Source organism: Acomys minous, assembly GCF_964271855.1.
Source record: "Acomys minous genome assembly, chromosome: 10".
Classification (NCBI taxonomy): Eukaryota; Metazoa; Chordata; class Mammalia; order Rodentia; family Muridae; genus Acomys; species Acomys minous.
The window spans coordinates 18,389,651-18,406,037 of NC_140491.1; the positions used below are offsets into that span (position 1 = coordinate 18,389,651).

The 16,387-nt window shown below is 39.1% G+C and overlaps 1 protein-coding gene across 1 annotated transcript in view; it reads left to right on the plus strand.

Moving 5' to 3' along the window:
• The window catches only part of PPARGC1A (PPARG coactivator 1 alpha), a 94,639-nt gene that overhangs the window by 39,515 nt on the left and 38,737 nt on the right, over positions 1 to 16,387 (plus strand). Inside the window, 1 exon segment of the mRNA XM_084797618.1 lies at positions 14,364 to 14,558. Coding sequence (XP_084653744.1) covers positions 14,364 to 14,558 — 195 coding nt within the window.

Sequence of the window (16,387 nt, forward strand, 5' to 3'; positions counted from 1 at the left end):
ACTTGCTTGAGATACCTGCTTTCCAAAGAGCATTTCCTCAGCCCAGTGCACAAAAGAGAAAAGAAAAGGATAAGGACAGATAAAGCACGGTATTTGCCTCAGGAGAGCTTTGATGCATACTGTGGCTCTTTTATTTGGACTGAGACATAATATCTACACATATTTAAGAGTTAAGTATGACAGTATGCTGTGCCTATACAATAGACCTTTTGTTAGAGAATTTAAATAACATATCTACCATATTTATTGAAGAATATTTCCCCTGGTCATATACTTAAATATGACAAATTAGTTTATATCATCCTCTATCATGCTCAAAAACAACTTTCCACATATATATTTTTTTTCTGTTAAATTTCCTATGAATCATTGGTTCCTGCTTTGTTTGAAAGATGATACTTTTACCTGAGGTGGGGTGTTCTGAACTGAAGGCAATGTCTGTGGGCTTTTTATGTGCTGCTTTCAGAAACACTGGTAAAGAGTAGGTAGTGGTTCATCTTGGGTAATAGATTAAGTCCTTATGCTACATAGCTTCCTGTGGTTTCTTTAGAATGTTTGTTCTTGGTTGATGATGTAACATTTTGAAAACTCTTCTGAGTAGGAACTATTTCTATGGGGGTCTGTGGCACGCTATGTGCACGGCATCGCATACTGTTACTAAGCGACTGTCTTCAGTTGACAGTGCCGAGCTCAGTGGCCCCAAATGACTTCCCAAATGGCACAGCCTCTACGTGATAAAATTAGAACTTAATCTCCTTCTTCTAAGGCAAAAATCCCATAAGATTCCCAATCCATGTCTTGTAATTATTCACAGTGGACGTAATATTGATGAGATGAGCAGTGAAACGAGAGGCTCTGGGTTAATGTTTGGAGAGTATTGAATGCTCTTTCAGGGACACATTGAGCAGCAATTGATGCTTTAGTGGCATCTAACTATTTTGCTATCAGTTGCTAAAGCCTGATGTTTTCACACAGTGCCTGGAGGTGAAAGGATCCACTCCAGGGCCAGCCAACTCTAGCTGATAGCATCAGATCTTTGAGCCCTGAGTGAACAGATTACAGCTGCTGGCTGGCACTATCCCAACGATATTGGGAAGTTTGTCTATCCCTATTGCCACCAGCTGGGCCACTGAGGAGTCAGAGCTGTTTAGACGCAGGCGCTGTGGGGATTCTGCTGCTACTGGGCCTTTGCTAGACTCTCATACACATTATATTACTGTTTTTATGCTGGCTGTTACTTTCCACTTGCTGTCGCAATGGTTTATGAGCAAGAAATAAATTCAATCGAACTGTAAGTATAATCCAAATTCAGTAAATATTTTGAGTGATTTAATCTGAAACACATTTGTAGTTGTAAAACAACTTCTCTTACAGAGTCCCACGGGTGTTCTTTTATCTTTATACACAGGCTTAAGTAGGCTGTCTGATCTCTGGGACCTGATTTTCTTTTTTAAACACACCATTTAATTTGACATTAGCTATAGGTCTTGGTTGATGGGTGTCCCTATCCTACACCAGGGATCCACTTAAGGGGGTTGCAAGTCTTGAAATAAGATTGGGACAGGTAACTGAGCTCTACTAATCCAGGCTCCAGGATCGGTTGTAGTATCTGTATTCATTGGACATGATTCTGGGCATACTGAAGCAGTACAGGTGGGCATCATCCATTGGCAAGCTTTGTTTGCTTGAGCTCGTGATGGAAACCCTCATTTTCCTCTTTCCTCAAAGGCTCTCCCACTTAGTCTTTTATAGGAGTGATTCTCAGTCCTGGCTTCCATTAGAATCCCACCTGGGAAGCTTGAAAAAAAATACTAACTCCCATTTGCAAAGGTACTGATTTAATTGCTCTGGAGTAAAGGCTAAAGCGTAAATATTTTTAAAGTGCATATGTGGTTCTATTGAATAGCCAGGATTGAGAATTACTGCTCTCCAGCTACCTTTCATTTCATATAAAAGATAGTAGCAAACTGTTCTGTGAGTCAAGTTCCTGTAGAACCAATTATATTTTCAACTTTAAGTGCTTCTAAGTTATCTCAGTGTGAAGTCTTTCTTAAGAAAACTATTCATGCTCTGCTTTTATAATTAAATCTGATTTTTAAATATGTTTGGCTTTTTTTTAACCACAAGTAGTGTTCATATTGCCATAGCCATTCTTTTATTCTTCACAGTTGTTTATCATGTTTATAGCAATTTATGTTGTCAGTCACCAGTCTCCTTTCTTGTTCAAAATAAGCTCTCTGAGGGAAAGGATTTTATGTATTTGGTTCATTGCTATGTTTCCAGTATCAAGAGTGCCTGGTATACAGTGAAGTCTCAATCAGTAATTATTAATGTTGTGCTCAGCCATTTTGATGTGCAAATCATAATACCGAATTCTAGCATGCATATTATCTATTGGTAAACACAGACTTAGATGAATAACTTGGAGATTATTGTCCACTATTTCTTTGGAAGCCAATATATTGCGATTCTCCAGCTATGATATTTTAAATAATGTTGAGTCTTAAGGAAGGAAAATAGCATTATGAGAAAGAGATACTTCTTTGGTGTTACTTTCTTTTATTTTTTATGGGAAGTAACAGGGTCCAGTGACAAAAGTAACGATCACACCAGCGTGTATCAGAACAAATGCAGACTTGGGCCAGTTGAGAGTCGATTTTGAGGATGTTTGTTTAACACTTTGAAAGTCTTTCTTCCCGCTTCCTAGGTAATACTAGTATTGGGCAACTTGGCTCAGCATACTCACTCTCTGTTGCTTGCATGTTGCTAATTCCTGGTATTATGGAATTGACTAACGGATAAATGGTTAAATGACACAGTTTCTCCTTTTGTTGCTTGGTAGCCTTTAAATTCGGATCCAGATCAGCCTGGTCCATTCTTGGTATTTCCCATGCTGCCACTGGGGAGTGTTCTTTCTAAGGCCCTGATATACAACTCACTTTTAAAAAGTGTCATGGATGTTATAGGCCACCTCGAATAAAGCATGCCTCATGCTACCTCACTATGTATGCTCCCTGCATATGCATATAAATCACCAATAGCCACCAAGGAGCCTGCATTTAGAACTAACTCAGTGAAAAGTGTTTAAAGATTCTTCATGAAAGGTGCACTCAGTGCGGCATTAAAAAGAAGCTCAATATCTAAATCCTCAGAGATTGCAAACTTATTCAGAAGCTTTGGAAAGCAAACCCCATGTAGAGTTGTTAGATGTGAAATCATTGAGAAAATGAAGCTCTCATATTGTATTTATTTGGCAACTATTTATCGACAGCCCACTCCTCTGTGCAGAGCACTTTAGAGGGATAGGAAAGTTGCTCAAGGAGTCTCAGAGCCAATCTCGGCTCTAATGGGTTCTGCTCTCTTGGGGAAGGGCCAGGGACAGCACAGAGGATTACCAGGAAGCACACTTTGATTTCCTTTACCCTAGATGGCCCCACAGAGGACAGGCTTGCCTCTGAATAGCTTGCAGCTACCCTGAGACAATTTTCACTCATTCTGTGCTATTGCTGGGATAGCACAGTAATCAGATCATTTGACACCGTCTGCTTCTTAGCGTGCCCAACCTGAAATGCCACATAGATCCAGGTGCCGGCGATGTGCAGCTGCATAATCTCACACATATCTCGTGGTGCTAAGTCTTTGTGAACAAGTAACATTGACCTTTTTGATGATGCTGTCTAAGCATTTCTTTTAGGCAGAAAATGTACCATCATATATAGAATAAAGATTGCTTACATCGTCACTCCAAAAAAGTACTGTCTCTGTCCTTGATTCATAGAGTCTGCTAATTTGCCACAATAAAGCGTTGTAAGTTATTTCCAGCCACTTCTTATCTGAAGATCTGGTGCTGATGTCCGGACTAATTAGGGCTCATGGGTGATGGTTGGTTACAGTTTTTGACTACTGAAATGCAAACTTTATAAACTTAATTTCTTATTCACTGAAGTTCTCATCTTAGGGTTTATAAATTTATCACTGCACTTTGCTTCTATTGTTCTCTCTCTCTCTCTTCTCTCCCTCCCTCCCTCCTTCTTTCTCTTTCTCTTACTCCCTGTCTCTTTCTCTTTTCTCACTCTTATGCAGCAGACTTAGATCAATTGGGAATTGATCTTGAAAAAGTTTTTTTTTCCCCAAACACTTCTCCAATTCAATAGCATTGCACGAGCTGACACTATAGTCTACTCTCTATTGCCTGTGTTGTTACATCTTGCTATGAAGGAAGCCATTAAGGGATGACTGGTTAAATTACTTGATTTCTCCTTTTGTTGTTCTGTTAATTATTGAATTCTTGTCCAGATTGGTTTTGCCCACTCATTATTTTCAATGCTGTCACCCTGCTGAAGTTGGGAAAACTTGATCTAGAGATTTGGATTTAGTCATCCGCACTAGGGTTCAGAACTCTATGCTTCTGTTCTCAAGGCCTCAGTTATTGAAACAAAGAAGCCAGTAGCTTTGAGAGGTCCGGAAAATCTAGGTTTGTGCACAACTACATTACAGAGGAGAGAATGTTCAATGTCAGGTTTAATATGGGCGTAGTAGGAACAAATGAAGGAAAGGGAAGGGACATTTCGGCAAAAGAACCACTCACATTTGCAAGGAGTAAAGCTGGATTATGGTGTAACATGAGCAAAGACAGTGAGAAGCAATTCTAAAAGTGATCCTCTCTTTCCACATGGAGGATTGCACTGTGTCCTGGGATCTATGTTGGATTTTATCTGTTGATAAGTCTAGGTATGCCACCTGACATGGAGATAGATTAGAATAGCCCAGATTACCCCCTTTTCCTATAAAAATTTCTCTCCTGTAAAATTTCAATAAAGAACACGAGAGCCATATTTCATCAAATACATTTAGCTTGATATCCAACTTTGCCTCCTAGTAGGCACATGATCTGAAACTAGCAACAATGTTAAATGGATAGTTTAAATGAAATAATGCACGTATGCTAGTTAACTTGGCATTAGACAGGTAGAGCGAATTCAGTAAAATCAGCTGCTATAGCTATAGTTGCCAGCACGAGGCCAACACTAGACCAAGCCAGCCAGCAATGATGAGTGGATGTGGAGGGGCTCACAGCGCTGAAGTAGCTGAGGACCCATAGGCAGCTGATCACTATAGTCGGGTTTCATTGGAGTGTGACACCTGGTAGGTTGCCCATACCCCATTGTATGGCTTTATATACAGAGAGCACTGACTGGACGAAGCGGGTTATTAAAATGTAAATAAGAAGAGGTCATGAAGTTGGGAAAAAGACTCTGGAGAGAGTTAGAGCAGTTATAGGAAAGAGGTTGAGCGTGGGTGCGATGAAGACATTTTGCATACAGAGGTGAAATTCTAAAATGATAAATAAAAATACTGTATTTAAAAATAAGCTGTGCATTCTTGATGTTTTAAATTAAAATAGTGTCTATCTAAGAGAATTACAACACTAAATGAACAGTAAAAAAGTTAGCTTCAAGACATTGATCTATATCTTATAATTACTTTTAGCAACAGATTAGTGTGTGTTTTGGTTTAACGGAAGAGGATTGCTAAATCTTACATGTTTATGTTTCCAGGTTCACACTACTCTCTTTCACTTTTCATGTTTCTGTTTTTGATCCTGTGAAAAACCCAACATGATTCAGTTGTACGGTTCCTGCCGTGGCAATGTCTCTTCTGTTCATTATAAATTAAGTAACTCACTGGAGTTGTTGCTTTATAAAACACATATTTGAATCCAGTGACATACATGCCAAACATACATCAAATTGACATACACTATTGATGCTTACAGTGACTGTAGTAACATCCACTCTTCCACAGATGACCAATTTACAATCCCTTGCTAAGATGAATCTATGGCTACTGTTTGTAGAAGACCTTGTCGTGCAGTGACATGGGTGATTCTGATCCTGATAGAATTTACCAGTTGTGTCTTCTCTTTTGGTCACCTAGGGTTCCGAAATGGGTAGATCATAAGCATATATTGCGTGACTTACATTTCATAAAACTATTAGGTTTCTTCTAAGATGCTTGCAAATTGGCTGCTTGGTGATGCGTTCCAAGTTCCACTCCCAAACAGAGTTAGCACAAAGTCATCGCTGTATTTAAGGGGGTCATCAGAAAATTTTTTTTTATCATCCATAGGTATTATACTTATTCCTATGGATTCAGAGTCCATGGGGGCAATTACAGAAGTAGGCCCTCTGTATTGCTAACGATTCATATTTCCTTCTTTCCCACCACTAATATATTGGCTGTTTGCCTGGGCTATCATCTGGTATGCGTGAGATGAATGCAAACTAATTTTAAATCATAGTCTAAGATAAACATTATTAAGAAGATAAATATGCTGGGGGTGGGTGGAGGTGGAAATTACAGAGAAAACCAAAAACAAAAGAAAAATGAAATGTCACAATATAGTCTGGGTGTTCTGAACAGTTCTGATTCATTTCAATTAGCCATAGCCAATGTGCCAAGTGTCTCTATTTCCTGTGCTAAACCCTGCAGCCTCCTACATGCTAGTCAAGCTTGCTACCACTCAGCGGCACTCCCAGATTTATATGCCAAGTATCAAATAGGCCTTTCAGAGATGTTGTTTCAGATAACATATGAACAAGGAAAATCACTAAGATACACAATGGCCTAGTGAAATAGGTGTCAAAGGAGTAATAGGCCAGGGAAGGTGTCGAAACAGTGTCTAGAATCATTGTGAAGGCTTCACTGAGAGGGTATATTTTAGTGAATGAAGGGAAAAAAGGGTGAAATATGAGGCCACCTGACAGTAGAGACAGACGTATGAGGATGGGAAACATCAAATGCAAAGCCCTCAGGAGCAAATGCCTGGTGCTTGGTGGACCAGTGGGCAAGAATTCAGGCAAGGAAATGGTGGCATTGATGGTGAGATAATGCTGACTTAGAAAGGGATAACCACGTTTCTCATTTAACCTGTGATAGTGTGGGCCAATCCTGTGTCACCTGGTTTGGATAATAAATCATCTGGTGGACACCTAGGTAGTATGTAATCCTCTGAGTTTTTTATTTTGTTTTTGGAGATATGAAGGGCCATGGATGAGGGCTGACAAGGAGAGGGGTGAGAGACTTGGCCAATTTTCATCAGAGTTACCCTTCGGTGTTAGCAATGGAGGACGGTCATTCTCGACCGTGCCGAGCAGCCAGGTTTGAATGTCTTCTTCACTGGGCTCTGTGTAGCTGCTAGCACTGAGCATGGAAGCATCTGTTCTCTTAGCCTGCTGTCTGCTGCCCTTGAACTTTCAGCAAGATGCTTCTCTTCATTCACATCCAAGGTCGAAAGAAGTGCCTTGCTGCCTCTTCTCTACTGAGCTTCCTGCTCGATGCTACCACTCAATGCCTTCTTCCTCCTGTGAGAAATAGATATGAAACATCCCTTTTTCTGTTTCTCCTCTGAATTGGAGCATTTTTGCCCATGCCAACCCTTCTATTGAACTTCTGTATTTACACTTTGGTTCCTACAACAGCCTCAGAATAATGGATTCCACATGTTCTGTACGTGCTTATTAACTCATGAATATTGTGATATAAGTTAATAAGTTAGAATGGAGTCTCAGTACAGATGTGAATATGAATTTTATGCCTGCTTAAATAGGGCCATATGTATTCATGGGAATTAAATGGATTCCTACAGATCTAAATATACCCATGCAGAAAAAAAAATTCTTCAGATTTGCCTGTATTTTATTTCCACTTGAATTTTATTTCATCTTTGTAAGAATTAACCTTAGTTCTTGATCATTGCTTTCCTTGGTTGAAATGAATAACTGAGACAAAGAATATAAAGTTTTGATTATATATTGTTATCTAGCCAACTACAATTAACTATGCAAGAAAAGGCTAGAGACTAATATATATATATATATATATATATATATAATATAAACATTTTATATTTTATTGCATATAAATAAATATAAATAGTATATAGTCATGTATTTATGTATATGTTAAAAATATAAGCACATGTATATAAATATATGTGCATGCAGTATATCATCTTATAATATATGACTAGATACTGTTTTTAAAATGTATATTTATCACATATGTTTATATCTAAGAGGGATATTATAAATGTGTAATAGTTCAAATGGTTGTATGTCCACGATGAAGTACCCAGATAATGAATTTAAAATTTGTATTCTCTGTCTTGGCCCCTAAACTTTAGCAATGTTAGCATTCAGAAGAAGTTGTTGGTTCTAAGGATAAATGGCAAAAAGCAAACCCTTGGGGTCTCTGTAAGAAATGAAAACATGGCTGGGGAGATGGCTCAGCAGTTAAGAGCCCAGACTACTCCTCCAGAGGACTTGGGTTCAATTCCAGCACTCACATGGCTGCTCACAACTGTCTGTAAGTCCAGTTCCTGGGGACATGACAAAAACATAAGTGTACATAAAATAAAAATTAATAAGTTTTAAAAAAGAGAGAAAAAGAGATGAAAACACACTCTAGTGTTTTATAATGTAGCTGTAAGCTAAGGCAGTCTATTGGATCACTGTCTGTTATTTACATAAGCTTGTGGGGTTTTGTGTCATGATTTTCTTTCTGCCTTCAAGCATCAGTGCCTTGTTCCAGGGCCTATATTTCACATGGTAAACAAATGTTAGTGGGATATTTTAGGGACTCTGCTTACAAGATAGGGAAAGGTCTTTGACTCCCTAAGTGGACTATGTGGACCTCTTACCTGTTTCTTGTTGACTGTGGGAGAGAGGAGGCACAGTAGTGACTGGTGTCCCTGCTTGGAGAAGCAAGAAGTACCACAGAGGATTGTGACAGTACAGGTGGAGAAAGAGAAAAGAGGGTGGGAAAGAGTTGTTTAAAGATATTCAACACACTTCACTCCCCTCTCCACAAAGTGGCCTCTCAGAGCTCACACAAGCAGTAAAAAAGAGAAGGGGCATCTGGCCTGAGTACAATCATCCAAAGACACGACTAAAATTAAAAAGCAAAAACCCACTCAGCTTGATTTCAGGGGCCTGGTCTAGATTGCTATCTTTTAATTTCATTTTTATAACAACAAGAACAAAATCTTTTTTCCCCTTTACTTTAAATGAAGCTTCTTTCAAATCCTGGAATTCTGTGCATCAAATCCAAAATTCCTATGTGCAGACATCGGTGTTATTGCTGTCAGACAATTCATACATGAACTCTGTTCATGGGGAGAGATCCAGATGAGGGTGCCAGTGATCGATCGGATTCCTCATTTGAGCTTTCAAATCCATCATAAAAGTCACTTCTCTATTTAGTTATTTGAACTCTTGGTAGGATGTAGTGGAATGAACAATCCAAAATAGTGGATAATCCAAAAATGTCATTTATATTTGGCTTTGGAATACACTACCAGATGTTACTCTAGCAGATTTCCCTTCCTAATTAGGCCTCACTTAAAGTAGAAGTTAATTTCGTCTTCATTAGCTGTTTCCAAATCAGCAGGATAGGGCAAGAAAGAGGCCCAGGGCATGCTGGGTACTTGGGGGAAGCTGGCCCAGAGTGGAAAGTCACTGGTAGATTGTGTACCTAGAAGGAAATTCAACTGTGGGTAATCAAGACGATGGGCATGTACCCTGGAAATGTTTCTGAAAACCATCTTGAAGTATTCTCAAGATGCATTGACACTTTTTATCCCGTTAATCATAAATTCAGCAGGAGAAAAAGGTTTTCTATAACAGGAACGAGGCAGAAAGCCTGAAAACTTTGCACAGAAGAACTAGAGACACTGTAAGGTTAAGTGACCTCTCACACAGATTGATCTCTGAGTCAACAGTTCCTAAGAAACTGAAATTGATTAATGAGTGATAAGAAGACCCCCCCCCTGTTTCCTTCTTATTGATGATTTGAATAATGAGGAAGCTAGAATTCTCGTGGCCTAATTCACATTAAGAGAGCTAAGATAATGAAGCTGTGATTAAATGGCTATTAAACTATTTTTATCAAACAGAGATCAAGCGAGTGTGAGAATCTGGGGATGCAGAGTGTAATTGCAATTCTACAAGATGCAGAAAAAATTACTATCATAAGCAGAGCATGGTCCTTCCATAATAGGCGGCATTTAGAAACCTTTGGGATGCCACATGCAGTTTTCCTCTGTGTTTCTCCCTCCAGGTGTCCATTAGCGACTGAATCCTTCATCCTCTCATTCATTGGGTGGATTTATTTGCTCTCTAGGGCATGTGGCTGGTTGAGCTGAATGCACCCTGTGCCCAGCCACATGTCTTCTTTATAAGTTGGAAGGTCCTTTTGCTCCCGTGCACAAAGCAAGACATCCCAGGTCAGGCCTGGAGTCTGAGATTTTAAATCTTCAGGTGACCAGGTGGACGCAGAGGACCATGGTCTGCCTTCTTCAGGGATGCCCTTTGGGATTATGTCAAACTCAGTGCAAAAGTCATTTCAGGACACTGAAGTCTCAAAGAGTGGCGATGAGCCTTTGGATCCTGTTGACTGTTCAAAACCATTATTTATTCATGATGAGGCATGGCATAGGAATTGCTGCAGATCTAGATTTTGGCTTGTCAGTATAAAAGCCAAGTGTATCATCTGTCCCTGGAAATTCCTTACACCTGGAGTGAGGTTTTGTTGCTGTGCCTCTTTCTTCCTGGAGAGCCCTTGGAGAGTAGAGTTTTACAGACACACAGTCCTTTACTTAGGTCAGAAGAATAGGAACAGAATTGTACCCGTGTAAGGAGAAGACAAGGTTGAAAGGCCCCCACAGGAAATGCCCTTGGTAGCTGCAGAGCAACTATAGCTGCCTGTTGACCTGGGCTTTCCTATCTCTTCTGCTGCAAGGAATCCAATGGAGCTAGTGTTCTCCACACAGCTGGTGGCCAGCTGCTCCTTCATTCGCTACGTTCCACTCTTTCAGATCAGTGCTTCCCAACCTCCATAATGCTGCAACCATTTAATACAGCTCCTTGTGTTGTGGTAAACACCCACCCCAGGCATAAAATTATTACCTTGCTACTACATAACTGTAATTTTGCTACTGTTTGGAATCATAATGCAAATATCTGATATGCAGCATATCTAAACGGGTCTTGCCTCACAGGTTGAAATCTGCTGTTTTAGATGGAGCCAAGAAGTACTCCATTTAAAAAAAAAAAGACATTGTAATTTCAAGGGACTGGAAAGCAGCACAGAGGCCAACACCTATAAAAGTGTCACACATGCAGTGTCACCTGGCTCACTCACACACTTCCATTCCCTGTCACTTGTGAACAGACGTGTGTTCATAGGGCACTGTGCTTCATCTGTGGCGACTTTGATTTAGTTGCTTGGTAAATTGGGACCAGAGCAATAATGGAAAGTGACATTAATTGTTTAACAGAGTCCTCTTTGTCACATCCATTGCCTTCTCTGGAACGATGACTATTGAAACTCACAAAAAACTAATTGAAATTGCCACAGTGAGGGACAGCATCCACTCAACTTTACATGTAGATGTATTTGTTGATCTTTGACACAGAGGAATAGCACTTATTCCTCCAAAATTCAGGATGAACATTCCCAAAATAAATGGTTTTGAAGGATACAGGCATAGTAAACATACCTAATACTCATTTTTGATTGACACAGTATAAAAATGGCTGCTCTAAGTGGTATGCACTGGTTGAATAGTAGCCCTCACACCCAAGCATCTCAGCCCTACATACGTATTTACTGTGACAACCTCCCTTTCACAAGCCCTCCCCTCCCATTGTGCTTTCAGGAAAGAGGAGAATGAAAATAGTTGGCTTAATCAGATCTTGTAAATTAATTACGGCATTATCAAGCTCCACTATTTCCGAGACTGTGTGGTATACATTCACTCATGCTTATTAAAGGAATTGGTGAAAACTAGTTAATTTAAGTGTTCTTTGTCATTTTGACTTGATTGGAGTTATCAGAGTTTGTTTACACAAGGGATAGAGCTGAGGCGATGTTGTATTCTGTGATTGAAAGCAAACAGCAGCTCCCAGTATCACTGAAAAGCCAAGCACAAAATTTAAATCAGGGCAAACAAAATCACTCATTTGTTGGTAAACACTCTTAACAAGTTTTCTTGAGTTCTTTTTTGACTTCTGTGAGCTGAACCCTTTTGAAAAGGGTTAGGTGTTCATGAAAAATGTTCAGTTTAATGAAAGTGCATCTGTAACTTGGTAAGAATATGTATTTGAGGTGTCATTTATTATTTTATTAGAAAATACAGTTAGTTACTTTTAGTAATGCAAATCTCATTATTTTGATACAATGTATGGTAGAATATTTTATTTAAATATAATTTTATTGAGAAAAGTTTTATGCCTTGCATTTTCTTTTGTTTCTTTGGTGTGTAGTGGTAGTTGGAATTGTGGGATACTAAAAATGAACTCATTAACATTTTTGGATACTAGATTATGATATAAAGCAGAAAAAGAAAAGTATTTCACTATTTTTAATATTGAGAGTAAATGGAGAGAAGCAGAAGAACTGGGGAAATCGAAGGTTTTAGTGGGGTTTTTTTTTCTTTGTTGTTGTACAGTTTAGATTTTGATGGATATTTAGTTGATGGCAGTAAATGTGCCATTTGAAAGGGACTGTGAACTTCTGGTTGGCTTTCTCGTCTTCATTAGAATTTGAGATTCAATCCATTTGTCACACTGCAATGTGCCCAAAGTACATGACTATAGTCTCAAATCAGGGGGCAGTAGGGAAATGCCACATGCAAATGTAAAACAGCTCTATTAACATCCACAAGAAGAAAATGGCTCTTCTTGGCCTCTTGGATTCAAAAGAAAACAAAGTCTGTAGTTTGACTCCCAGATAGAGAGCAATCAGTAATGAGGGAAAACATTTTTTTTCCATGTGAAAATAGAATGTCTACGTGATAAGGCCCTGCCTAATTTCTCTAGTAATACAATTTGATTTTCTGATTAGCTGTCTTTTTCTGTGATTCTTGTAATTTTGTCAGGTCAATTAACTGGAGTTCAGTGCTAGTGAGAAAGGAAGTGTGGGCATTGCCAGTTTCATTAGATGTCAGCAACTGAGGTGCGTTTTGTAATACAATTGTGTGGGGTAATTTAGCCTTATTGTTCATGTCATAGCTTACAGAACTTGACAAAAAATAGAGACAGGTCAAATTGGACAAACAATGGAGAATTCCAGAAGAAAGGAAAGAAGTGATGTACACAGTCTCTCTGGGTGCCAATAGATGCCGTCAGTGAATAATTCTAACCAAACAATAACCATCTATTCCATGTGCCAACCACTGGAGCTGATTGATTACATGCGTAGGCAAGATCACATTGTCATGTTAACATACAGACATTCCAGGTTTTGTACAGAAACCCCAAACTTGTGTCATCTGTTACATAATGCGTTCACAGACTGTTTTCATTTCCAGGAGAGGGAAGAATTCAGTCTCATTTTTCTATCTTTAGTCCTTACCCTGACATCCCCAAATATTGTCCTCAATAATGTCTGTGGATGGCACAATAGGAGATTAGCTTTGTGTTAGGGTGAGTGAGACTGAGCTCAGGCAGAAGGACAGCCCCTATTAAAAATCATATCATACTGGAGTTATACCTCTGGCACACGAGATGAGTCTGGCCAAGACACATTACTAAAGAAGGTTCCCTCTTAGCAAATGACTTCAAAATAAAGGGCCTGGGTATCCCAGAGCACAGATCTGAAGAGCTGATAGTCAAGCTAAACAAGTTAAGAGAAGGAGCAATTTTGCTATGAAAGATCCCAAGTTTGGGTTTTTGGAGTCAAGAGAGCCATTATATGGTAGAAGCATCCAGTAGGTGGAGATTTATGACTTAAGTTGGGAGAGATGTCAGGGAGAGAAATAGATGATTTGGGAGTGCGCAGCGATGAGGTTATAATTGAAATCACAAAAGTGTGCGGATTCCCTTAGTACAGTTCAAGTTTCTGATGGTGCTCAAGGGAACAGTTATCTAAATATTTGGGGTGGCATACTGTGTGGGAGGCCTCAGAATGAACTGTGTATGAAGATAAGACGATGCTTGAAATTCTCCCAAGGCCAGAGACTTCCTAAGTCGGAGGTAGAAGACATAAAGATGTGAAAATGACTATGGATGCAGCACTATTAAGGACCGACCTAGCAGGTTGCCAAAACAGACAGCTCTAAAATCAGTAGATGTGTTTGACAATCATATGACTCAGACTAAAAATGAGTTAGGAGTTTGAGGAAGACACAACCTTTGTTGTGGGCACTGAAGGTTTCTCATATGGTTTGCCCAGATATGTTTAGCCTATGTTCATTAACCATGATGCCAACTTCTTCACGTCAGCACACTTATGTCTTCTTCTTTTCCTTCTTCTTTTTTTTTTTTTTTTTTGGTTTTGTTTTGTTTTTTCTTCTTCTGCAGAAGATAGATGAAGAGAATGAAGCAAACCTGTTAGCGGTCCTCACTGAGACACTGGACAGTCTCCCTGTGGATGAAGACGGATTGCCCTCATTTGATGCACTGACAGATGGAGACGTGACCACAGACAACGAGGCCAGTCCTTCCTCCATGCCTGACGGCACCCCTCCACCTCAGGAGGCAGAAGAGCCGTCTCTAGTAAGAGCCCTTCCTACTGTTGAACAGTGGTCAGAGTTGCTTCTGGCTGCCTAAAGCATCACTATTGTATAGCAATGATCAGGTTTGGGTTTTAAATTCAGACCAAAGTGAAAAGGAATCCACAAGCCAGCCTTGAAGTGCCAATTCTGTACTTCTCTATTAAATGGGTTACTATTACGTTTCTTACATGGTATAATGAAAGTTATTTATAAAAACTATCTGTTTACTATTCTTACGTATGTGATTGTGTGTCAGAATTATTTATTACAGTTCATGGTAAAAGCTTAGACTAGAGCTCTAGAAAGAAAGGACCAAACATTCACTGCAGGCGTACATTTAGAATGTATTTTTATCTTGATTTCCTATATATCTTTCTCCTTCCTCCACCCCAATCCCTTCCAACACTACAACACCAGGTAGGAGAGAAAGAAGGTTAGTAGGGAGAAGGGTCCTAGTTTTCCTTAGCCACTTCCTGGTGTTGGGGATGTTTGGCTCCTTGGGGCCCATCCAATCCTCATTTTAGGATATCTCCAACTTCTTCTCATCAAACTGTATCAACAGTAATCAGGAACAGCAGGGGGAACATCAGGATTCTTCTTTCTTGGAGCCCCCAGTCTCTATGAGTCTGGCACTTATTCCCACTGAGAAAGACCACCCCGCCCCATTCACAGGGCAGTTCCTGCCTGACAATGATCACACACCCTCTCACCAGGCAGTTATCAGCTGCAGACAAACTGGAGCGGCCCTTATAGCCCATACCTGGGACTAAAACAAAAACATGTTTACATGTCATGAACCAAAATTTCCATGACAATTCACCTGTGATTTTTAAAAGCTTATCATATCAAAATGATTGAAATTTTCTGATTCAAGATTAAAGACAGGTATGCCATTGAAATTTTGATTTTTAAAAATCTATTTTTTTGTGCATTTTAAATTAAAATAGAATTTTATCTCTTCCCTCTTTTTCTGTTATTCCTCCAGGCTCTCTTAGGCACCTCCCTCTTAAGCTTTCCACGTTCACCACTCTCAAGTTAAAAGTCTATTTTTTCCATTATTATTGTTACATGCATATATATATAAATGTATGTGTAAATTTGTAACTACAATATGCCTACTCTGTTTTTGTTGTGTATATGGTTTCAGCATATGCAGAACTTTTGGTGGTTGCATAGTGGGGTTTTTTTGTTTGTTTGTTTTTTTGTTTGTTTTTTTGTTTTTTTGTTTCTTTTGGTATGGAGATGTCATGACTTAATAGGAAATCCAGTATCGTGAGATATTTAGGGTTTTTTTTCTTCCCATGTTTTTGCTGTTACAGATTGTATAATAATGTTTACCTGTCTTTGCATAGGATTCTATAAATAGAATTGCAAAGTCAGGCATTATACTATTGTTTAAGACTTTAGATCAGCATTTCTTATGAAGATGGAAAAATAATAGCTCTTCTGCAGCCCAAGTTACTGAAATTTGTGGTAGGCAATGGAGAGTAAATTCATTGGCCATGAGGACTGACTTTTCTTTTCAACAAAATGCTTGACCAGAATTTTATCAGTTCTGAGTGCAGTTTGCCTCCTCATCTATGATAGCCATTTGTCATTTGCCATAAATCTCATGGAAGAGCAATGCTGTGTAAATTATGGAATGCCATTGTTCTAACATTTATAAAATACTCTGGCATGCTATTTGGAGGTTGATTCTCTCAGATTGTTAAGGCTGAAGGAACTCTATATGAATACATGGAGATCTACTTGCTTCCTCCTTGTATTCTAAGATTCCTGCTCTTGAGGAGAATATTACACGTATAAATTATTTCTCATTCACCATGCTTT